The sequence below is a fragment of the Filicampus tigris genome, chromosome 3 (genome assembly GCF_054856515.1).
Source record: "Filicampus tigris isolate MCC_2025a chromosome 3, RoL_Ftig_1.0, whole genome shotgun sequence".
Classification (NCBI taxonomy): Eukaryota; Metazoa; Chordata; class Actinopteri; order Syngnathiformes; family Syngnathidae; genus Filicampus; species Filicampus tigris.
Genome location: NC_141219.1, coordinates 12,965,087 through 12,991,604, shown reverse-complemented (window position 1 = coordinate 12,991,604; position 26,518 = coordinate 12,965,087). Strand labels below are relative to the sequence as shown.

Here is a 26,518-nt window from a genome sequence, read left to right as displayed (position 1 = left end):
AGGAGGTAATAATGCTCAAACAGCATCTGGTTATACTTAATTATTTTGCATTGTGTCATCTTGTGATTTTAAGGGCTCGACTTGTTGAGACTGAGTGATGATAGAGTATAAATTTGGATCGTTAAAATAGCTCACGTTTTTCCTGTATGTACCGGATAAGAAAGCTTCTGCTTATGCAGTCAGTTTTCATTTTCTTTGTCGCATGTCTGTACTCCCTCTTGGCCCTCATGCAGGGATGGTCCAGATGCATCTAGTCCTCAGCTGGGAGTCTTCAGCGGCAACACGGCATTAGAGTCAGCCTACAGTTCCAGCTCCAAGGTTCTGATCCGCTTTCACTCGGACTTTTCAACCGGAGGATTCTTCATACTCAATTTTCATGGTACGCAAACACAACCATTATTTCAAACTCCGAGGAGCCCAAAACGTCTTTTTATCAGAGCTGGGCACTTGACCCTTTTCCGCCTGCGACCTGGTTACCCTTCCATCCTCGTCCCTCCGTCCTTATTCATTATCATACTGCGACCTCGCCCGTCCTCGACATCTTAAAAAGCTTGCGTCCTTGCATTCCGTCCAAAAAATGTTGTTCAACATAGAAATCTTTGTTGAGAATTCGCCATGATGCGCTAAGTTCCCCACACATATCAGTGTATGTTTAACCAAAGGAAGTAACAAAGTTACTTATAAACATATAAATACAAATCGTGACAACATAACAGTATGATTTCTTGCCACTGAACATGTTTTGTGCAAACTGGTGTTACTTCTTCACATTAATGCCAGTTTGTATGTTTTTTAAACACATCCGACTAAGTTCAAATGCTTTTTAACCAACAACCTTTTTTTAGGAGAACACAGCATTTTGGCCCCTGACGACATAGTCATTTATGTTGGATAATTGTTGAACTAATGCCCATCCGTTAAGTAAAATTACAGAGGTTTGTCACTAGGACACAAAATTCAACTTTGTCTTTACTTACAGCTATATGTTAGGAGAACATATGTGATTATGGCGAAAAATAAACATAACTATTAAAGTTAAAACAGTGCTTTTTATTCCAGATGACAATACCTCTGCACGTACACACACCGATATATGCAGTTTCACAGTATATCACATTTTTATTTAAAGCTAAACTTTTTTTCAACTACAAATTGTTCAAGTAACATTGGAAAAATATACAATATTAAAAACTAAAAAAATACAAAATTATAACAAAATACTAGATGAAAATGCACAGTAGAAATTAAATACCCCAAATCCTAAAATAGTACATAATGTAATATGATTATACATATTATAGTATAATATTATGAAAATGAAATACAAACAACAATGAAATCACTACCAACACCAGATCAGCCTATTGGCTTTTCTCAGAAATATATTCACAACGCTTCTGCTACATCTTCATTTTAAACAGTAGCTCTAAAATAACGTGTATAAAGAGAACATAAGGAAAACAATCAATTGTCATTTTAGCCCACTGGCTTTTCTCAGAAATATATTCACACCACTTACATTATGTCTTCAAACTTCACTAGCACTTCACTGTACCATAAAAACAACAACAATTAATTACAGTCAAATTATTTGTCATATCCAATTTTCAACCCCTAAGTTTTTTTACAAAAGGGTATTACAATGGCCATGTTTGTGTTGCACAGCATAAATGTACTATGTAATATGAATAGCTATAATTGTTTCAGCTTCTTAGAACTATTCACACAAGCGTCACATAAAATGACAAATGTGCAATTACATTCTTACAGTGTTCTATATTCCTTAATCCAACTTTGACAACTTTATTATTCTTTCCAGCCTACCGTCTGAAGAAATGCCCTCCTCCCCCTGTAGTGGAGAATGCTGACACAATCTATGAGGATGAGGATTTCCTATTAGGTAATAATCCAGAATACTATATACGATCAATTGATATTGTAATGAAGTGTGAGGGGGAATCAAAGTGAACGATTCATTGTTTCCATGTTATCCGGCCTAAATATTTTCAGACAGTACTCGTTGAATTGCATTGTCTGATGTATAACCATCCACCATCTATACTCAAATAAAGCATATATTGTCATTGTGATTAAATATGTGCTGAGGCTTTGAAAAACATCAATTCTGGGGGAAATAATCACTTGTCAAGGCCTCTATTTTTCCTCAGCACGTTATGATGTAATGTGCTCATAGCCTCTTGCTTTTCAGCCTATGTGACCTTTTAAATCAACCTTAGGTGTAATTTTGAACATAAACTGACAGCATACATCAATTTTCCGCGTCAGGAGTATGCAAAATGTAGTCTTTTGCAGTAAAACATGTCATCATCTTCCTGCAAAAAAAAAAACAACAGCATCAACTGCGACCAAACTATGTTCCTGTTCACTCGCTTAGAAAAATCATCCATTTTTATCTTGCAAAAACTGTCGCTTACCTGACAAAAGAAATAGCATTTGATATTTGGACTTTTTTAACACAATACTGAGAGGGGAACATGAAGGTATACACATTTAGAAAAAGGTTTGCATGACGCCACACATTAAACCTTCATCAAGGCAGGTCAAGACACTTCAACATTAGAACAGTAAATGTAACATTATCACAAGTTCCCACTAGTCCATGTGTGGATTTTCTAGCACATGATTCTGAAAATGTGTGTCTGTATGTATGTATATTATGTATGTATGTATACATATATTTTATTTATTTATTTATTTATTTATTTATTTTCCCCAGGCGATATTGTGGCTTATCGTTGTCTCCCTGGATACACACTGGTTGGGAAGGCGGAGCTCATGTGCACACTCAACTCACATTTACTGTTTGAGGCCCCACCCCCAACATGTCAAGGTAAGGCAGCATTCTACATATACCAGGGACTGCTTGTTTGAAAATGTAATTGTGAGCATAAATGTACGCTTCATTAGGGTTGAGGACTTTTGCTTATCTTTGCAAGTTCCACTTTTGAATACATTTGAAAAGCCATGTCACATCGGAATCATTATTAGTAAGAGTTCCACTGAATGGTTAATAGATAATTAATAGATGACAAAGAGACAATGACAGCTGAATTTATTCTTGCGGTATTTTTCCTCGCAATTTACTTTTTATCAATATGGCACTAATGCTCCTTTGTACGTGATGTACTATGTTTTAAAAAATAAAGCACAATAAAAGATGAACTAGTTAATTTCCAAGCTTGTCTATTACAATGGTAAAAATCTAGAGAACAGCCTCGGGAATTCCCAACCCACTGAAAAAAAATAGTTGTTTTTATATGTGAAAAAAGTATTTACATTTATTTTTTGCAGGTGGGAAGCAAGTCAACATACTGTATTTTCTAATGTTTTTGTTTTTTTGTCGTAGTGTGGGACAGAGATATTTAAATATACAACACAATATAAACAGTTTTTTTTCTGCGTACCGTCGATCATATCATTGTTTGTGAAAATTATATGTCTTGTCCCAAAAAGTTTAATATTGTTTTTCCACTCAAATGCAAAACATTGTTTCAAAAACCTTTATACCTGCAAGGAGGAAAATATACCACTTTGTTTGTTTGTCGTACACACCACAGCCGCAACCTTTTTTATCCTAACATCACATTTGCATGATTACAAACTCTTTTCATTTATCATATCCATTTATTTCTCTTCTTTTAATTATATTTTTCTTATTTAGACAGTGAAGCAGCATTTAGAATGTCAGCGTCTCGAGAGTAACACTTTTTATGTAAGCATCATCAGCGCATCCACTCTGGAAATGAATTAGATTTTTTGGTGGAATTCGTGAGACGAGAGAGCTCTGGCATGCGTCACTTGTTGTTCCTTTTCCAAAAGAAGAGCTGCTGAGAAGCTCAGCCTTCACCGTTGCTCTGCCCATTGTGTTTAAAAGATGTGCTCTTACACTAGCATCTTGCAACTTAAGGCTCCTTGGGCACAATTAGAGTTCACCTCCTCTTTTATGTGAAAGTGTTTATGGCCATCACCCTTAGAGATGGAGCGGCATGTCCTGTGTACTACTTGCTTGTACTCAAGGCTGATGAATGGATTGAAAAGAATGCATCCACACACTTTGTTCGATCATCACACATTCGGCGTGAACAATTGCTAATGTGAATAATTCACGCACTTTTCTTCTCAAAAGGGAAAGTATACAGAGTGCACATGTAAACAGGAAGACAACCTTGAATGAAATGGAAAAAGGCTCTGGAAAAAATTTTTACTCTTCAGATGGCTTTTAACATGCTAGTGTATACATACCCTTCCAGCCCAGTGTCCAGCCAATGAGGAGAGATCGTCATCAGCAGGAGTCATTTTGAGTCCCATGTTCCCCAGCAACTACCCCAACAGCCAGACCTGCTCCTGGCTACTTCGCATGCTTCCAGGTGCACTTGACGTAATATCCATTGTGTTCACAATCACCTGCCATGTCACGAGGTACACTTTTACTCAGTGAGATCCAGCAAATTCTGCCTTTGCAATTGATAATCGTTCTCAGTTTTTTGAGTTCAGGTTCTTCAGTTTTTGTCTCTTATCATGTTGCTAAATAAGGGAACCAAAGTGCGCAGTGCAGTTCTACAACCGTAATGATAAACATGTTGAATGAATAATCCACCTTTTGCTATGAATTGGATCTCATGAGCAAACTCAGGTGTACCCAATGGTGTCTGGGGGAAATGTGCTTAATGTGCTTATAGTTAAATGACTGTTTTGTCTCTCAGGTTACATCATCAATATCTACGTTGAGATGTTCCACAGTGAGAAGCAATTTGACGAGCTGGAAATATTTGACGGTACAGAAAGCCTGACCTCGCCATCGCTGTCTCACACATGCAAACACACACACTCACATGCTTCTGTTGCTCTTATCTGTGTATAATAGAAATCACCGCCACAAACAAGATTCACAGTAGTTAATTCTTATTTGAAGTGTGCAGAATTTCCCCTCAGGAGATCTTGATCTGTTATGTAACAATAATTCAAAAAGAATACATTTTTGTGTGTGTGTGTGTGGGGGGGGGGGGGGGGGGCGTGTGTGAGTGTATGTGTATTTTAAAGAGATTTGAAAACGTTGTTTCCAAAATTACTTTAATTTCACTGCACAAAACCAATGATGATCGGGAAAGTACTAGAGTATATCTCTTCAGCATTTTCAGCTCCCTACTATATTGAAATTTAACAGAATATTACTGTCCGAAGACAATTATGGCATACCAAAATCGTTACAGTGGTTAATAGTGGACCTTTTTATTATAAATTAGAACAAAAAGTTAGTGGGTCTCTCGCAAGTTGGCCATAGCTTGATGAATATGTCATTACAAAATGCAACAACAAAAAACACATTCCATAGAAATAATAAATTACATTTAAACATACACAAAGGCTTGCATCATCTGTTTGGTTTGCATTATCCCACACAGGTGTTTTAATATTATTATCATTTTCGGATTATGTGAGCAATGCGACAGCTACCAACAAATTATGCAGTTATCCATGCAATCCGAAATGTGGGCTTGACTACGTACACATTGGTCGTTTCACAGTATATTTTAATCATGTGCTCCTTGCAGGATCCTCAGGACAGAGCCCTTTGCTTGTGGCTCTCAGTGGAAATCATTCATCTCAACTCAACTTCACCTCCAAAACCAATCAGCTTTACCTCCGCTGGTCCACTGACCATGCAACCAACAAGAAAGGATTCAAGATAAGATACTCAGGTACATGCACGCCGTACATTCAGTATATTATACACGATGTAAATTGTGGGGAAAAAAGAAAAGCCAAAAAAAAAATGTCTTAGATTGATAAATGTGACAACAAGGATTAGTGCAAGTACACAATAATTGATATTTAGATTTGAAATATATGGCGGTAGACTAGTTATCCCACTGGGTCCCCTCCAATTGTTAATGTGGTCTGAATAAAGTTGCTGTTACATAACCACCGATATTATAATTATTTGCAAAATTCATAAAGATTAAGTACCGGTAGAATCATTTTATTCGCAGTTGCCACACAAAAAAAAAAATACTATCTTTTGAATGACATGACATGAATCTATGAATGATCCCCCTGCCACCAAGGTATAGCAGACTCCAGTTCTGATTTTTATTTTTTTGCAATTTAGTTTCATCTCCAACAGAATTATAGGGGCAATTAGGCTACTTGAAGCCCTTGTCCTCTATACCCCAAACAATGTGGGTTTTAAAACATGTGGCAAAGAGAGAGCAGATGCATTTTCAAACACATGATGTTAGCTGAAAGACGAAAGGCCATTGAGTCATTTAAGAGAGGCTGATGTAAGATACTTCTAAAAAGATAAATATCCGACATGGAAATAATGACTACTGACTCACTTTGTTGTTATGTGTGGGAGAATCATTCCACCCACCCTGGAAAGTTTTCTTTTTGTGTCCCGAAACATACTGATTCTTTCTTTGCTTTGGCTTTTTCTCTCAATGTCTCTCCAGCTGCGTACTGCAGTATTAATGATCCTCCAGTGAATGGGGGCGTTATCAACCGAACCAAACTCCGCCCAGGCAGCAGACTCCAGTTCTACTGTAACCATGGTTACCGACTGGTTGGATCTGTGAATTCCACCTGTAGACTCCACCCCAATGGGCTATTCCAATGGGACACACCTCCACCGTTCTGTCAAGGTAATATAATAAACATCTATAAGTACAGTAGCGCCGTGAGATCAAATATGAGTGATCCGACTTGCAAGTTTTTCGGGATGATGAATTGATTATTTCCACAACACTTTTCTTTGTGATTGGCAGCTATCTCCTGTGGGATTCCTCAGTCACCAGGCAATGGCAGCTTTCACGCCTACCATTACAATGTGGGCAGTCAGGTGACCTACCACTGTAAACATGGTTATCACCTTGACCCCACTCTACCAGCCACAGCAATGTGTTTGGAGGACGGCAGCTGGAGTAATTCTGCCACACCCCCAAGGTGTCTCCGTAAGTATTACTTGTTGTGATTGGAGGGCGAAATAGAATCCTTTGTGGCTGATTTATTTCAATAATGTTCAAAAGTGGGCTATGACTCCTCACATGTTCTGTTCACGGTGAGTGAAATGTAAAGAGAGGTTAACGTGAAGCGTAGTAAGAAGAGGAACAACCATGAGGTTTGAAGACTAATAACTACTACGGTAGTCTAACATGCTCTACAGTGGCACCTGCGAGGCTAAATGAAATTTATTTCAGGATTCAAGTGCAAAAAGAAACGTTTCAGAGGGCAAATTGTATTGATCTTTTCTCAAACTGTCACCTTAAAATTAATTAATTGTAGGCAATGTTTTACCATTCAACATGGCTATTTTGTAACACTTTGGACTCACACAACCGTCAAAGGAAAAGTTAACCACTACGCTCTCTACCTTTGATGACAAGTGGCAATAGCAGCTTTCAGTAGCAGCTAACATGAACAGCCTGGGGTCTTATCTTCTTTAGCAGTTAGCATTAGCACTACCCACGTAGTAGTGCTTGTTCAGGGGCATCTCGGTAGAGTTCAGGATGCGCTCAAGCACGCATTTCCTATTGGATAGTTTTGGTCTTCAAACAGCCACCTTCCTGTCTTTAAGACGGGAGCGCATAACCGCGTTTCTACCACAAAGCCGGGAGCGCTGTTGCATCTTGCTACCCTTAAATCCAGGAGAGCGTTTACGTCATTTTCTTTTTTTAATCCAAATCCCGGTCTCTTAACCAATTAAATGCATTATAATTTACACGTGACTGTGTCGTGACCCCTCGGAGGATGTCGCAGATTTTTTTCCGACCATAATGAAATAAGTAATAGCAGTGCTATAGACGACGCACTTGTGGAGTTTGAACCAGTCGAACGCCATATATGGTTAAGATATATGTTTGTAGACAATGACGATATCGACGTCTGTGTAACAGAATAGAGGATGGTAATTACCACTCGATTTTTTAAAATTAAAAATAGTGCTTCTCTTGCACTGAGACTTTATTTTTACGTCTTCGATTGAAACGGTAAATAATAATCAATTCTGCCTGTGTGAAAGCCACGTCTAAGCTCCCCAATTATTTTGGAATTATGTTTATATCTGCTACAGGACTGAGATATAAATTATTTTGTAGGTGTTGAATTTCTGGGAGAACCTCAGGTTTAAGAGGGTGAGTCTATTGTCGGCCATAAGTTTTGGGAAGATGTTGAGCCAGGCGCTTTAGGCCTTAATGGGTTAAAGCAAATCCAAACAGTCAAGTCCTCACAGGATTAACTACAGCCACCATCATTAATTGCACTCCTTGTTAATTCTGCTCTCTTGACCATACATGTATTTTCCAGCCATTCACTGTTCCAGCATTGAGGGTACCTTGTCAGATCACATGACCTACCGTCTGCTGTCTGGTAAACTGGAAGAGTTTGGCTCCTTGGCCATGTTGGAATGTTCAGCGGGGTACTCTTTCGGGGCAGGACATCGGACTCTAAGGTGCCTTGCCAATGGGACTTGGGAGGGGTCGGATGACCCAGCTACATGCAAGAGTAAGTCTTATAAGTAATATTGTTTTGAAAGTTGCACAACAGTTTAATGTGCACAGATCACTGCAAAAAGGGATTTCAAATATTTGATTTTGTTGTGTTGTTCCTTTTGGAATTATAGTTTTATTTCATCGTACCCTGCATTCCAAAGCTTCAAGTAGACCACCTTTTTAAATTAATTGTTATCTTGCCCTGTTCTTTATTATTCTAACATTTTTTTCACATTTGTCAATATTAATTTCTAATTTTGCTTTGCAGTCTTGTCCTGTGGGGATCTTCCTTCTCCGCCATTTGGCACCAAACTTGGAACACTGACCACATTTGGTGCAACTGCAATCTTTATGTGTAACCATGGTTATACTTTGGTGGGATCCCATGTCAGAGAGTGTGGAGCCAACGGGTTGTGGAGTGGTTCTGAAACCAGGTGTCTTGGTAAGTCTAAATAAATTGACTTTATATTACGTCACCATGGACGTCCTAACTAATTACACTCTCACTTAATGCAGTGCTTTATTAACAAAACGATATTATTAGTTAATGGGTGATTGGGCTATACCCAACTACCCATCCATTCATCCTTCCATCCATTTTATTTACTGCTTGTCCTGATCAGGGTCACAAGTGAGCTGGAGTCTATCCCGTTTGCCATTTGGGCGAGAGGTGTGGACTGGTCACCAGTCAATGGCAAAGCACAAATCGGCCATTGGACCTATTGGACCCCCTATGGACATTTTAGTCTTTGTTTAACCTTTCATGCATAATTTGGGAATGGGGGATAGAAATGGAATCCCACGAGAATACACAGGCAAGCATGTTGGGGAGAACATGCAAACTCCACAGAGGAAGGCTGGAATCAAGATTCAGACCCAGAACCTCTGGACTGTGAGGCAGACAAGCAAACCATTTGCTTTCCATGCTGCCTCACCATTTTAGCCTTCAATATGAATTCTTCATTTTACCAGGATATTTTGGAAGGCATGTTTCTGTTCCCAGTATACAAAGCAAGATCCACAAAGGCATGCTTGGATGACTCTGATGTGAAAGAAGTCTCACATCAAAAACAATTTGAGATGTATGACAACATAGTTGTGAGACAAGTCCTCTCTCAGGTCCAACATCAGTGACCTTTGTTCTTCAGGATGAATAGACAAAACATTCCACAGACACGCTCAAACATATTTTGGAAAGTATTTCGTGTTGCTGCTGTGCCTGCAACGTGGGGAAAACTCGATGTCACTTTGTTTAGGTATAATAGCAAGGTGTTCCAATACTTAGTAGTTGCTGTGCGTGTTTGAGATAATCTGTTCACGTGCCCCACTTAACTCAAACGATCTACTCCTGATGCATATGCATCCCATAATGCCCTAGTCAGTTCTAAAAGCACTCAGTCAAGACTCTATAAAGTCATTTGAATGTCTTTCAGCCTGGATGTGGCATGTGCGAATCAAGCACGCGTCACCATCACAGTGTTTTTCTTTTCAGAGAAAGTTATTCCACAAGGTCAACAAAATGAATACATTGTGACCTTGTACGTGATTATTTTGAATGCATCTTTTGATGTAGTATTCCAATGTAATGTTTTTTTTTCCCTTCTAGCTGGCCACTGTGACTCTCCAAATCCTATCATAAATGGTCACATTAGCGGTGATGGCTCAAGTTACCGCGACACAGTGGTGTACCAGTGCATGCTGGGATATCGCCTGATCGGCACATCAGTCAGAATCTGTCAACAAGACCATCGCTGGTCTGGAACAACACCCGTTTGCGTCCGTAAGTACCTGATATAAGATCAACGTCTAATGGTACACTTTTCCTAGTGAGAGAAGTATTAAATATTACCAAGAAGGATAAATACCCTCTGTAAATGTACTTATTTGTCACGATATTAGGTACATGTTATGTAGTAATTTTTAAATCAATATTAATACATTTCTGACAGTGTCAGTGATCCGGTTCAATACAACTCTTTTATTGGCTTGAACTCTGCTGTGCAGTTGTACCTAATAAAGTGTACAATGGGTGTAATTTTGTTACAATTGATCTTTCAATGATGGTTTGTAACATCTCTACTCTCTCCCCTCAGCCATAACTTGTGGTCACCCCGGAAACCCAGCCAATGGGCGGACTAACGGCAGTGAGTTCAACCTCAACGATGTTGTCAACTTCACCTGTAATAAAGGTTACATCCTGAGCGGAAATGCACGCGCCCAATGTCGAATCAATGGGCAGTGGAGCAGCACCTTACCTCTCTGCAAAGGTAACAAGCACGCTTATCCAAATATCGTAGTCCTTTAATTAGCAAATGTGGGCGTGAAGAATACAATTAATGTAGCCTAAAAATTATTTATTTTTAGGTTGTTATGCAGTGTGTCTTCATAATTACTAGTATTATCAGCAAATTACCTTTTATTATTATTATTATTATTACCTTTGCAAAGGCAGAGTTTTACACCAGTAGTTCATTTTTTGACTTCTGTGCAGGCAGTGTGGGTTCCGTGAAAGTGTAAATGAGAAAGTGAATGGTTGTCTTTCTCTATATGTGCTCTGTAACTGACTGAAAACCAATCCGGAGTGTAGTCCCGCTTCATAAAAAGGATACGTGTTGTAGATAATGGATGAATGGATAGTTGTACAGGTGTGCCTGATGTTGTGACCAGTGTGAGCTTCTATAGTACTTACCGGTATACAGTATATTTCCACAGATGCAGTCCACTCGACTAATCATGCGTGGATGTAACATTACCAGCCCCCACTGACCTTGTTGCGCTGTAGCAGTTATGATGTATTAAAATGGGCAAACACCCAGGCGCTCTGCCTGGTCACAGGGGCAGATCGATACAGCAGAGTTGCACACATCTGTCTTCCATTCAAGGAATTTATCCAACCCCCTCACATTTTGCTTCTCAGCAGCAGCTGTCAATTAAGAGGCTTTTTTTTTGTTCCCCTTGGGTGCCCACACATGCGTACACACATACAGTATACTCACAGACACACACATATTCATATTCCATGTTCCCCCCTTGGACTTGAATCAGAGTCATTGCCAGTCCCCCTAGTGACATGCAGAAAACAAAACTGCGCTTTTTGACTGACGTTAAGCCCAAAGACTGTTTAACAAAATGGACCAGCTACCTTGAAGAGTGCTTCAAAGCTGCTTGTCGTTCTAGTGGACATCAAAGGGCATTTCTCTTAATAATGAATGGCTCATTGCGTAAATATTTAGTAACAGCAAAATCTACAAAGGAGAACTTGAGGATACGTTGAAATGAAATATAACATGATAGTACAAGAATAAAGTTGATAACTGTAACAGAGCATGTTAGGTTCACCTATTTGGATTATCACAAGCACAAACATAACTAACAGTGTGGCTCTTCAAGTCAAGTTATATTCAATTATAAGTCTCACAAACAAAATAAATTATTGTCAATAGTCAGTGTTTCGGCACTTGAACAACATCAGTGCCGGTAAAGCTACTACACACAGTGAAACGACTTCTTTTGTGAGGTTTTTTTCCATCAAATTCTAGTTTCTGACTTGTTCACTGATGCTCCTTTCTCACCAGTGGTAAACTGTTCTGATCCCGGGCACGTGGAAAATGGTGTGCGGCAGTCCGGACTCCGTTACCCAGAAATCTTTAGCTACGGCATAACCGTGGCCATCCACTGCAAACGCGGCTTCTTCCTGCTCGGGTCCGCGCTCCTCACCTGCCTACATGATGGACGCTGGGACAGGCCAACCCCTCGATGCTTGGGTAAGGATAGAAGGTTAATGCTCAATAATTTTACAGTACCTTAAAAACACCGTCCCTCAACCAACACCCACTAAAATGATCATTGTATTTGAATGAATAACATGGCAAATGGGTGGAAGGAGGATTGCCATAAAATCAAGGTCAAATCGTGTCCTGTATTTCATGACCTTTCATTAAACACACTATAGCATTGTTGATTGTTTAACTGCCTTTGAGAGTGTTTTTTTTAAGGTTCTTTGAATCCTACACTCTAAAAACTGTTGGGTTAAAAATAACAAAATTTTGGGTCAAAAAAGGACCGATCCACTACTTGACCCAACTTTCTGGGTTGTTTTCTGCAAAAACAACCCAAAAAATGGGTAGTTTTGTACAGAACAACATTCTAAAATTGGGCTGTTTTGTACAAAACAATGCAAGAAGGTGGGTCAAATTGTCCCAATTTGTAGACATTTTTGACCTACAATTGTGTTATTTTTAACCCAACTGTTTTTAGAGTGTAATTTGAATAGCAACATGCTGCCCATTCCCAGATAAGGGCTACCTCATACATGTTGTCTGAGATAAATATAGCGGTTTGAAGTTGCAAAAAGAGAGAGAACATGAGTGGGTTCAAATGAGAGCCTGGAAAGTAATAAATTGGTCATGTGGGTGTGTGATCTAGTGTGAGGACAGGTTTAAAGAAATTTGGAAAAAGGAGAACATATCTGTCCAATCACACTTTTGAACGGACCTTCAAAGGAATCTTTTAGACTTGGTTACAGAAGGCTGAAAGTGGCTGTTTAAATTTGTGGGAGTGTATTTTATGTTATGGCTTTACGACAAAGATAAAATTGATACACTCCCCGGGTCAGCACAGTGTGACGATTGGTGCTGACCCGGGGAGTGCAGTATTTTGGGTGTGCTGTCCCAAGTTTTAACACAATATTATGCAGGAACACATCCAGGTTGAGTTAGATGAAACAAAGCCAAAAATAATCTGAGCGATTGATTTACTTTCTGTGACTTAGTAATGCAGTATGTTTGTTTCTCTGGCAAGCACAAAATCCTCTATCAAATCTAAATCTTATTCACTTCAATCTATTTTAAGTCTGTCTCTTTCAATACTTTTCATCACCTAAAAAGTTGGTGCTTTCTTTGTAAATAATGATCTCATATAAACTTTTGCTTTAAATAAAGTAGCTGAAATGTTGAGCATTTTTCCCACAGTCATCTTTTGATGTCATGAAATGTTTTCAAACTATTTATTATGAAGACATTTGCCTCAAAGTTGTAATACTTTTGGAGGGGAGTGTACAGTATGTAGCTGATAAGGCATAGAGATTAAAGTCCATTGTAACAGAGGGAACATGTCTTATTCCAAAAGCCCCAATACTTTACAATGAGGACATTGGCGGCATGGATGTAGAAATGAGGAATGGGACAAAGGGCAAGGTAGACGTGGACCATGGGGCATTAAATTCCAGGAGCAGGTTCTTATCAAAAAATTGGGGGGAGAGAAGCGGGTTGACTGAGGGGCAAAGAGAGGACGGAGTAATCCAACTTTGGCTTGATGTCGCCGGACCAATTGTTTGGCAGAAATAGAAAATCGAGGGCAATTTCATATCTGTGTCATCGAGAGAGCTGTGCTGTCTGACCTCTGTAAAATGTCAATTTTTCAAAAATTGAAGAGGAAAATAGAAGATTTTGTTCCGTGATGTCCATCCCATTCACATTATGGAAGAATTTCCAGGAGATAAATGGGTAAATGACTAAGTTTAAGTTTAAGTTTTGTTGTTAAAGTGAAATTCATTTGGACTAAATTATTGGAGCTCACATTGTGCCATGCAGGTTGATGACTGTGTAATAAATATATTTGGTTATGTTGGTTACTTCATCCATAACCATTGTGTTGGCATTTAGGTGTCAGTTTATGTGTCTAGAATTTTAGCTTTATTAATTTTTTTATCGGTATTGTAGTGACACACATTTCTGCCTTTCTTGCAGCCAGAGCAGGTTTAGATATCAACCAATGCTTGTTGTCACAGGTCCTTCATTTGGAATGAGAAGGGTCACAACTAAGCCACAAGAAAACGTTATATAGACATCTTGCATGACATCATTACATGGACGATCTTTTGCAAAAAGAAATCACTGAAAAACAGCTAAAAAACAAAAGAACTTAACACAGCCACTGCTTTGATGCATGCTGAGCTGTGGTCTCATGTGACACGCATGATGCCAGTTCAAGGACTGACACTTAGTGAGTCAAGAGATGAATCTTTCATGAAAATTCTGGTTGCATTTACCATCCTAGCTTCCAATCTATTATGATTATTATTCATTCATTCCGGATACTTGTTTGTTACAATATTTATCTTGTTCCTGAATTGTAATACACGCAAACATAAACATGCACCATTAATTATGCGATCACCCACCTTCCCCCACAACCTTCCTTTTTGCTCCTTTTCTTCTGACCCATTTGTAGTACTTAAGCAGAAGTAGATGCAATCCATACTTGGACACATTCCCATGTACATTAACACCCTCGTTTCTCTCGGTCAACCTCCCTCAATCATCTCTCTAGCAATTTCCTGCGGTGACCCTGGTGTGCCCCCAAATGTGATCATCCCTGGGACCCACAGCTGGCTTTACGGCTCTGTGCTGCAGTACTCATGTCTGCCAGGAGGGGTGCTGGTGGGCAATGCTTCGCGCCACTGTCAAGAGGACGGCACTTGGAGTGGGGCGCCGCCATACTGCACTGGTGAAGTTACTCGTCTCTTCTACAGCTTAACTTCCCATGTTAATATGCTGCACACGAGTTGGGCTATATAGTTGGTTACAAATATTGTTCTACACACAAGATGCATTAAACAGTCAAGAGATATTTTTGTGTGCAAAGCCGGTTGTTTCTGAATGTACAAGCTTAGTGGGTCACAGCATCTCCCAGCAGCATCTCAATTCAAATCAATGCCAGAAGGGAAATGTGATGCATTTTGGATCTAATGAAAGCAGCAAACCAAACTTTATTTCTCAAATAGATAAATAAATAAATGAGTTGAGAAAGTGCAGAGTGCCTGCACGTAGTACTCACAAATCTAAATATAATCAAAACAATGAAATGAACCAAATAGCATAATAAAGTAGAATGAATCACATTCATTCAGAGAACTGAAGCCAAAAGCCAAATAAAGTGGAATAAATCAAAATTTGAGGCGGGAAAAATCAGTACAATCATAATGACCCTGGCAAAAATATGAATTTGGTGTATGCCTAAACTTTAATTCATAGTATGCTGTATATTTTAATATTCAGCTTGTGGCATACCAACCAGAAAAAAACAGAATTCCCTTTGAAAGCACTTGCTAGTTTTCTCATCTTTTATTCCAATCCATGCAGATATGAATAGCAACAGCCGGCACAACGCACTTGAGGCCACCTCTCATTGAGGACTCCAATGATTATTTCTCAGGCTGACTTGTTGATGTCATTCTAAGAAAGGTCGTCAAATAACCTTCTACTTTGTCCAGATGCTGCGTGTATATTCAAGAAATGTCGAACTCTGTCTGGGTCTTGGTTCTTTATGATTCCCGGTGGGCATCAAAACCAATTACTAAGAAATATGTGAGGGGAAAAAAATAATCAAAGGTATTTTGTCCAACACCGCTAATTTAGAGATCACTTTTACGTAGCCGAAAGTGAAAAGCATACTTTATCCTGGCTTAGTCTATCTGTTTGTGGATGAAGGTGAACAAGACGAAGAGTCCTGGTTTACTACTCATGTTGTCAAGTGCAGCTATTATGCACACCTCATAACACTACAACTGATCATTTCCGGAGCCAGCGTCAACTGTCTCAACAGCCGGAACGCAATAAGCTCGCTCGGCTGGCCTCGGACCAGAAGGCTCAGCAGGGCAGAATCCATCCTGCAGCTGGAGAACCTCATTGAGATGCGTGACGCCTCGATGGGAGCTCTTAAAGTCACAAATCCCTACCGGTGGAATTGAAGCTCCTAAAGTTGTGATACGCTCACTGCTTTCACTGCTAGAACAATTTAGCCTTAGCCTTAATGCAAAGTTATGCTAGTTTGCATGGTCATCGTTCTCTTTGTGAACGCCACAGTATTTGTATCCCTGGAACCAAGACTACAAAATGACATCATATATCATAAATGTATTTTTTTCTCAAAATCTATGTTATATGTAATTTTTTAAAGTGCTACAACTCATCACCATGGCATTCAGTATAGCAAGGAAGCTGCACCAGATATACTGTACATCTTCATAAATATCCACTCCTTGTATTATTGAATTGTGTTATTAAGATGGGTGCATTGTTGTTAGCAAGAGTGAAATAAGGAAAAATAACCTGCACCTTTATTGGGGTCACCAGCCTTTTTGCAACTGAGATCTACGCAAAGGCTACCAGTTTGATGCACACTTCTGAACTAACAAATTTGCTCAAGTTATCTTCATGTTATCATTAATAATGAATGATATTCAATGATGTGAAGACGCTGATAAAGCTAATGTCTCACAATAATTAGGAAAGGACGGAATGAAGATTAAAAGTCAATTTGCAGCACTTTGTTTCTATAAATCTCTGCCGGACGGGGAATAGTTAGAGGGCCACGAAGGGTATGGACTTGTATGAACCGGTCCGTGGCAGAAAAAGGTTGGCGACCACTGAATTATAATACACCTAATATGTCCGGTGTATGAAACATAAAAGGATTTGCAAAACACGTATGTACGTTCAAACTGGATTTTAAAATCCCACTACCCTCCAAAGCTTTGTGGAAATTTTATTTTTTTGGAGGCATAATTACAAAAGGTTGTTTTTATTTTTTGGGTGACTATAGAGTAAATGTAATTCTGTATTTCGAAAATAGCGTTGAAATAACGTGTCAAAGACCTTTTGAGGAGGGGTGTCGGTATAATGATTATTTTATGAACCGGGATATTTGGCATACGTGACCTCACATTTGTCATTTGCATGTCCATTCACATACATACAGTACATAACATAAACAATTTGGAGGCTCTACGTATAGTGCCTGGCGTTTTTTTTTTTCGCCAATCTCCATTGAGTGCGCATGTGCACCTTCCCAGGCTGTTAGTGTTTGGGACATTAACTCTAACTATCTGTTCTCACTAAAGGTCTGAGTCCAGGGATGTGCGGGGACACAGGGGTTCCTCCCCACGGTGCCCGTTTAGGAGGAGAAGAGTTTAAAACCAAGAGCCTGCTGCGTTTCAGCTGCGAAGCGGGATACAATCTGATCGGCTCCGCTGAGAGGACGTGCCTCCACAACGGCACCTGGAGTGGAACGCAGCCCGTGTGTCAAGGTGAGCGAGCCCAGCAGCAAGCGTTTACACAGGGGGGACCTGCAGCGATGCGAAATACTCTCACTCCTCAATTCACACGCAGAGCGGGTTTATTTTAGACAAAAGTAACATTCTTTATTTGCACACAACTTTGCTGCAACCGTTTGCTTTGGCAGCTTCTCATTTTCTTAACAAACTCAGTCATGCGTTTAATAATAATCACCAAAGATACATCCATCAATCCATCTCGATACCACTCGTTTGGATGAGGTTTGCAGGTGAATTCGAGCCTTTGCCAGCTGACATTGGGCGAAAAAAGGGGAATGCCCTGAAATGGTCACCAGTAAGCACAATTTATATTTCTCATTTTTTGTTTTGTATTTTTTTAAAGATTATGGGTGACTCTCTCAAACAAACCAAGCTTTGAGCAAATTAACCTTATCTACCTTTAAAAAATATTGGTCCAAACCAAAATATGAAGAGGGCATATTTTGTGTAAACCTCTCCGCCTTCCTGAATTATGGACTTAATTATTCTGAAATGTATGTAAAAATAAATCAGCTTAGCCTCCCAAGTTGAACAACTTAATCTCTCCTTCAATAATATAGTGCCATCCAGCTCACTTGGCATGTTTGTCACAATAAGCTTCTAATTTGTGCTATATATTCCATACTTAATTGTGAAATGCGCACAGAATTTAGAGAGATTCATCAGTCTGCACTATAAGTATTGAAACATCACTCAGCAACAGAAGTTAAAACTACAACAGTAAATGTCATTTGAAATTAAAGCTGCAGCTATGTGAAGCATTTTCGGGGTAACTGAAGGAAAACTACTGAGCTCTGTATGTGTGTGCGTGTGTGTGGCCTAGATATAGAGGATTTCAGCTTGTGACTGCACTGGATTTCCCAATCTGTGCTAACAAAGGGATCCCTCTACAACAGCAGTTTCCAAAGATGCCTCGTAAACCCTTGAGAGTTTAGAGGAAATTAAAGTGGGTCCGCATAGCGCTGTGAACCCAGAAAAGGGAAACTGCATGATTTCCCTATTCTCACCTAAGGTGTGTTATGTGTCTGCAATATTTGTGGGCTAGTAGCCAGAAATTGTACTCAAGTAAGAATACTGCTGCTTGAGATTAATATGGCATGTAAAAGTAGAGAGCCGTCCTCCAAACAATAACTTCAGTCGAAGTATCGGTACGTAATTAGTGAAAAACTACTCAAGTACTGAGTAACTGGTCGTGAGTAACTTTAGAGAGAAAAGTAAATTTCTTTTTGTCTTTTAAAAAGAAAATACATGTGAAATAGGTAAAATAGGAATGTGAAGATTAGTGCCTGACAATAGCATTTTAACTTGAACAATGAACTAGGTCTTTGTAAAATAAAAAAGGAGGCGAATTCTGCGACAAAGGGTGTCAACTGTTGTTGTTTAGACTTGCAGAATAGACCAATACATTTAACAGAATATCGCAACGTGTTTTCTCAAGTTCGATTTGGAGTGCTTGTATGCTGAAATGTGGACATTTTTAGGCAGACACAGATGATGGCGCATGGCCGCTGTTCTTTTTCGTAGTCCGCAAGGTAAACATTAAATGTGAGGCCTTTGGTGTTCTGCCTCTTTTCAGTCACACGCTATTGTTTCCTCTGTTGCATTTTCCATGCTTAACATATGTCACTTTGAAAGCTTCCGTGTGGGGCTGTGTACACTTGGTGTGTGGTCATGTGACTACCTGGATCCATTTGATTGGCGGAATGGAGTCAAACTTAAATAATGGTTATGTTGTATAGGTGAAAAAGACTCGCTTGACAGCAGCCGAAGTGTCTCTGATGAACCAAAATCCATGGGTTGCACAAACAATAATCGATTAATACAAATTAAAGTGACAAATCAATAATGTCGCTTCAGAGCCCATCAGGTCAATGGCATGTTTTGAAAATATTGTAGAGCCCCTTTCACTCATGGGCACTTTGGATTTCCTTACTTGGCAGCAACTAGATGAGACTACTAAGCCGTCTGCTATAGAAGAAATTGAGCAATGTTTGGTGCAAGATTTTTAACTGTGATGTTGCCAAGTTTGTTCAACCAATTGCAACTATCGTATTATGTAAAACTCAGACTGGGTGGAGTGTTGATCCCCTGTTAGGCAACGTTTGCACATCTACTGTATGTATCTGCAACCCATCGACATCTTGCAAATGTTGAGCCCTATTGTTAGTTTAATAAACAATGACACGTGTGTTACAGTGTGGATAATTTTCCAACACACTGACTGCCATTGATTCTAAAATGATACAGAATCATAATGGATAGTTAATTTATGTCATATTTCAAAAAGCCCAGCCCCACTATCTATCTATCAGTGTGTCTTATTTTGCCCAAACATGCATGCACTTACTCCAGCTAGTTTCTAAGGTTGTCCAAGTGTCTGTTTGTGTGACACTAATTCTTTGTGTCTTGTCTGTTTTTCATTACACTAATGGTGGTTAAAAGCTGAATCAGAAAGGCTGGTGTATCTATCACTGAGACATACAAAGATCCATACACGCATCCATCTTGTCATGGATACACATTTGCTCTTCTCTTTGTGGGCAGACCTACAAAGAAAGCAGTGCAGACAGTCTTCCTTAATATGTCACACATTGATGTTTCTCATCAATAGGTGTTCAATTCAATTGTTGAAGTCGTCAACTGGCATGCTCTCATTAGTGAATGTGCTGTTCTTTTCATGTTAGCCTGGCTCCATGGATTTTGAAAACTGTTTTAGAATTGAACACAGAAGGCATAAATATCCTTGGTTCCCTTCTTGAAAAAAATGCTTGATGAGGCAGTTGTTAGTCCTGCATAAACAAAGGAAGAATAATGCTATTGCCTCAATCACACAGCATGATCTTATTGCGAAAATAACAAGCTCCAAAGCGTGCTAACAAAAAGCACCAGTGTGCCGCAACATCAAATGCAATGGCATTGTCAATTTTCAAAATCTTTGAAGATACTGCATGTGTTGTCTGCATAATCAGTTTTACTGTTTGTTTTAAGCTGCTGGGTGCCCCCTAATCATAATAAGCAGTGGAATTCATTCATCAGACAAAGTAGTGGACGCATGAGAAGTATCAACAGTTCTGCCTTTGCAAAGACAGTGAGATCACCCACAAAGTGTAAACCTCCGCAAAGCCCTAAAATTGATTTAGAAAGTGAGAAATTCTTCAGGGTCCAGGGAAAAATAAGGAATGAGACCCTACAAAAACACCACAAAATAAAAATCACATGCCTCACTTCAAATGTATTCAAATTAATTTGGCAGCCATATGAGTTACTTTTCATGATCTGTTTTTGTTACATTATTATATGTGAAATACTTTAGCATGACATTGTTGTTGACTCTTATACACGAAATCATCAACATTCTCACTTATACGTTTGATTGATGAAAACAGAACCTCCTTGGCTGATAATGATGTGGATGTTTATTATTGTAGTTATAGCTGTTTCTTATATTTTAATTATCAAAATAAAATAATCGCCCTTTAATTTAATTAAAATTGAGCCTTATTATGGTTGATACAGCTCTTGTATTGGATTATATTAAATAATGCAGGTGTGCGCATGTTGTAGCCAGTGAGCATGACTGGCTCATACATATTTGCATCGTATTTTCATTTTGAGCAAAAACAACAATGAGCAGTTTGAAATCACAGTGAATTCTGTAGTTGTGTTTAGCCTGCAGCTCACTGCTAAAATACTGCACTGTCTGCTATTCGGTGCTGGGAATCTATCCAGCAACACTTAATATTTAATTAGCCTCACTACCTCAAGGATATATTTTTGTTATTTCCATCTGGCTCCAGCGATAATCTCATTAGACAATACACACGATCGACTTTGAGTGGCAGCAAGGCAGTGTTGCTCACACTGACATTTATTAATAAGATTAAACATCATTTGGAATATGCCTTCCACTTCGCAGCCGTGTCATGTGGCAACCCTGGCACCCCGGCCCAAGGCAGGATCATCTTCAGTGACGGCATCACCTTTGGCAGCTCAGTGGCTTACGCATGCTGGGAAGGCTTCAAAACATCGGGCCTGACAACCAGACACTGCACAACAAATGGGACGTGGACAGGCCAACCACCGGACTGCACTGGTAGGGGAAAGAGTGGGCTCAGAACTTCATGTTGTATCAATTTGGGGCAATTTGGGGCAGCACTTTGAAGCTGTGACAGAGACTCAAAGAGAAAAGAAAATGGGCAAGACCTGTGGGATATTCAAGAAAGTTCAATATCAGAAATTAAAGTGATGGGAAAAAGCAGTCAAAGTAAAAAAGTGATTTAATTATACCAGGGGTTCCCTAACGAATATGATAATAATGAAGAGTAAACTATACATTAACTTTACTGAAACGTAAAGTGAATCAAAAAGCCCAATGTTTGGGAAACCCAGGATTAGATTACGAATGGAAGGGCAGATCTTTGCCACGGATAACACAATGTTCTTCTACCTCCTGCAGTGATAAATTGTGGAGATCCGGGGCCGATAGCCAACGGCGTGTACTTGGGACATGATTTCACCTTCAACCACACGGTGGCATACCATTGTAACCCGGGTCACCTGATGGAACCACCTGGACCAGGTCGCAGTGTTTTACACTGCACTAAAGATGGACAGTGGAACCAAACCAAACCCAGCTGTAAAGGTAATGCACCTTTATGCCAAAACAGAAGTTCTAGTTTGACTTGCCTAACACCAAAAAAAACAAAAGAAAATTAAGGAAAACATGTCCCGCATTGATGGTGATAAAATGCACTGCATTTTTAAACAATGAAATTATACTCAAAATGAGATCATTCAAAACAGCTCATTAGCAACTGAAAGTGACAATCAAGTTATTTGATTCCATTCGGGTCCTCCACCATTTACTTTATTTGGCATTACTTGGTTCATTTATGGCTAGTGGTGGCAGCCTGACTTGGATACATCACATACCCTTTTTGCCATTTAACTATTAGTCATGATGATTTCAAACAGGAATGCAATTCTTTGATGTGCTTGTTACAAGCAAGGAACATAAACACAACACACAACAGACAGATGTTTTCCCATAAAATGTGTACTAGTTCGTTTCACATTCAGCATGCACTGTAAAAAGATTACATTTTCATTTCTGGTGCGGAAATTGTCTAGCAATCATTTAGTGTGTATTTCAAACAGTTTGTTCCTCAACCCTTAAAAAAAAATATGTATTATTTTTTCATACTAATTTATTTTTTCATACTTATTAAGCTTCAGAGATCATAAGAAACAGAATAAATGTGTGGATATACTAACAAGGAGGATTTGGGGTCAGTATAACTAGAGCTAAAGATTAGGCATTGGCAGAGATGGGCACTTTACCCTGATTTTTTCCGGTCCGTCCTCCGTCCATGATCTGGGCACCGATATAGTCATCGACACTCCGTTCTTATTCATAAAAATAATCGTCCTCCGAACACGCTTCCGTCCTTACATTTCACCCCCCAAAAAGTGTCCGTCCATGATGCCGTGGAGAGGCTAACGGCAGAGGTTTCATAATTCATTAACAATGTTTGAAGCTCATTAGCTGGCTAATTTCCTATTCATATCCACTTACCTTCCGCGCACCCACTTTTGGGTTAACAGTTTGACGAAACACTTGACTTACAACACAGCCAGATTTCTTAACCAGCTGGGAGTACTTGTGAGCGGATTGAATTGTTTACAACTGTTTAAAGTGGAAGTCAACCCAAGCATATTTTGTTTTCAAGAATATGTTCTGTGCAGGCCCACTAGTTGACACAAAGCATTCTGATAAATATACGCAAGACAGGGTGAGCTTGTTTCTGTCAGTGAAATGGGCATCCATCGGTACTTGATCAGGTTAGGGAACAATACAGGGAAAGACGAAAAACAACTTTTGTCCTTGCTTAGTCTACACTTTAAAAAAAAAAACTTGTCCTTTGTCACCTAAATGGGTGTCTGTCTGGGACAGACGGAGGGATCGTTCCATCCCTATGACTGAATGCCCATCTCTGGGCCTTGGTATCAATATATAAAAGTGTAGTAACAATCTACAGGTAAGATATTTTGTGTGTAAAATTAAATAACACTAGCCAATCACGGCTGAAACGAGATACAATTTTGGGACTAAAAATAACAAATTAAGTGCTGGTTTATTTCCAGAGCAACTTTTGTTCTCCACAAACACAAAGGGAAAAAATAAAAAGGAATGCATTAAACCCTAATGAGCTCAGCATTTTACAAGTGTCCATATTTAGAGTTTGGACCACAGTTCTCAACAACATTAAAAGAAATGTTTCCTGAAACTCTCTCCACCATTTCATCCCACAAACACAAAATCTCCAGCTGGCTCTTGCGGTTGCTGCAGCTTTGAACTGAGATGAAAAAGCTGGGAAAGCCAGCAGAGAGGAGATGCACAGAGAGGGGATGCACAGAGAAGCAGGAGATACTGTAGGTGATCGAAAATGAGAGAGAGGCTGGAAATTGAAAAAGGAAATATTAGAGGGGGAGCGGAAGAATGGGCAAAAAGCAGATAGGGGAAGCAAAAAGCTCTTCAAACAATTCACAGGGTTTTATTTGATCCCATTTTGGAGACGCCATTTTCCTCATACATGTCCACAGATGGGTTGGAACAGCCTTGTTATTCAGCCCTTTTTGCTCCTTATAGTTGTTCTGAAGCAAAGAATCTAACCCCCAACTGTTCCCTCGACAGCACCTTCTAACCCCTCCATGTCTGTGTGCGTCCGCGTCGCTGTATGTGCATGTGTGTCGACGCCTCAACGAAACATCCCTCCAGGGATTAATAAAGGATCTAAAAAAAGGCATTTTCAACGTGTGGCCTGACAGGCAAAATCAATCAAGTGAGAGTTTGGAGGATGAGGAGAAAATGAACACAGTACATAAGTGAAGGGTTGGGAGAATTAAAGAGATGAAGGGGCGTGGCAATAAAGAATATTAGATAACTAAGAGCATCGGCCCATGCCAAGGGCCAGCTCAATTTTCTATAAGAATGTAATGAAAGTGCCCCACAATACAAATCACCTTTTTTAATGAAAACTGGTCAAGGGTAGATTTTGTATAATTCTGCTGACTGGCGAACAACTATAGTGGAAACCTCCAAAAATGAACACTCTGAAACCCAAAGCATCCGGGAAAAAATATCTCCAGGGTCTCACAAAAATGGAATGAATGTTTCCAAAACATGAATGTTTGCTTAATCAAAGACTCTAAATCAGGGGTGGGCAATTCCGGTCCTCGAGGGCCGGTATCCTGGATGTTTTATATGTCTCAGCGCTCCAACACACCTGATTCAAATGATCAGGATCGTTATCCAGCTTCTGCAGAGCTTGCGGTTGAGCTGATCATTTGAATCAGGTGTTTTGGCGCAGGGAGACATATAAACCATCCAGGATACCGGCCCTTGAGGACCGGAATTGCCCACCCCTGATTTAGAGTGTTTGATTAACCAACCAGCCATGTTTGTGGAATGAGGGAAGACATTTGAGTACGCAGGAAAATCCCACACAAGCACGGGGTGAGTATGCAAGCTCCACACTGAAAGAACTAAGCTGAGATTTGAATTCAGAACCTCTTGACTGTGATGCAGACACACTCACCATATGCCTCACTGCACTCGCCGTGGCAATTAAGAATGTTAAAATGTTAACAAAAGTATTGCCTGAACACTTTTATCATGGCAACAGTTTGACTCAGACTTATTCCATTTCAAGTAGGAAAACATATTCAAATTCAAGTCAATAGGAGGATCCGATCTAGTAATAAACACCAAATGTCCTTGTGGAGAGGGGAAAAAAGCCATCACAAAAACAGAACAACAAAGTGATGGAGGATTTGGAAGGGAGAAAAGTGTCGTTAGGAAACATGAGAGTCAAGTGGATGAATTGAAATAGTAAAAGGAGTGAAGGTGTCATCAGCGAGGCTGCAATGAGAGCGTTTCACAGTGGCAGGTGAGAGAGGAAGCACATTATGGGAGAAACAAAAGAGGCAAATCAATACCTGCCCCCAAACCTGTAAGCACACAAGACGATAGGGATTGGCCTATAAAATGTCTTGACTGGGTGAATTATACCAAGGAAGATATGCCTGAAAGACAAAAGAGGGGCGATGTCAGGGGATGCGCAAGAGGAGCAATAATTTGAAATGGAGAGAATGAGAGGATTAAAATTCAAGAAATATGGACAGAATCTACTGTATGGCAGAAGGACCGTCTAGGAGAAGGGCTGTAGGGGGATTCACTTAAACTGGGCAAGAAACAAAAGGAGGGAACCAATAATGTGAAGAAAGTCTAACAAAGGACAAAAAAATCGCAAAAGGGCAGCGAGCCCTTGAATTCTTTTTCCCCATCAGGCCTCATTGTCAACACGTTACGTCACTTTTGGTGGTCGAGGTGCCGTACAACTGTTGTACATACAACATTTTAAATCCTCACAAAAAGTTTGTAAAAATGAAAACAATTTTTTTACAATTTTTGTTCAACAACATTTTCATGAACGAAATAAAATAAAAACGAGAATGTTTTTTGAAAAACGATAGATATGTAAAATGGCATTGTATTTCCACAAAACTACTAAATGTTGTTGTTGTTGTTTTTTTTTAGTTTAGTTTTCATTATTTCGTTCATTTTCATTTATGATAATAACCTTGGTTGAGTCTGAAAACAGTCACGGAGAAGCGATAACAATCTGTCACGTATGTAAGAGTACTTTGTGACTAATACTGAAGAACTTGTAATTTGAAAACTTGTACATGACGACTAGGTATGTAGTTATGATACATGGTTAAAGGTTTGAACTAACCACAGACGCACACACGCACAGCATGATGATCGGTGAAATAAAAACAATATGGGGCACGTCATTGCGTCTGTGGGACCGAAAGGTACCGTATACAACAG

The 26,518-nt window shown here is 39.5% G+C and overlaps 1 protein-coding gene across 1 annotated transcript in view; it reads left to right on the top strand.

Annotated features, from left to right (window-relative positions):
* Positions 1-26,518, top strand: part of LOC147149956 (CUB and sushi domain-containing protein 1-like) — a 434,959-nt gene that overhangs the window by 382,034 nt on the left and 26,407 nt on the right. The window contains exons 47-63 of the mRNA XM_086024950.1: positions 234-379; positions 1,820-1,900; positions 2,738-2,851; positions 4,272-4,388; positions 4,725-4,796; positions 5,574-5,720; positions 6,474-6,662; positions 6,786-6,971; positions 8,323-8,520; positions 8,776-8,949; positions 10,114-10,287; positions 10,601-10,774; positions 12,083-12,271; positions 14,838-15,014; positions 17,410-17,595; positions 21,539-21,715; positions 22,079-22,264. Coding sequence (XP_085881076.1) covers positions 234-379; positions 1,820-1,900; positions 2,738-2,851; positions 4,272-4,388; positions 4,725-4,796; positions 5,574-5,720; positions 6,474-6,662; positions 6,786-6,971; positions 8,323-8,520; positions 8,776-8,949; positions 10,114-10,287; positions 10,601-10,774; positions 12,083-12,271; positions 14,838-15,014; positions 17,410-17,595; positions 21,539-21,715; positions 22,079-22,264 — 2,687 coding nt within the window. The remainder of the gene's footprint in view (positions 1-233; positions 380-1,819; positions 1,901-2,737; positions 2,852-4,271; positions 4,389-4,724; positions 4,797-5,573; positions 5,721-6,473; positions 6,663-6,785; positions 6,972-8,322; positions 8,521-8,775; positions 8,950-10,113; positions 10,288-10,600; positions 10,775-12,082; positions 12,272-14,837; positions 15,015-17,409; positions 17,596-21,538; positions 21,716-22,078; positions 22,265-26,518) is intronic.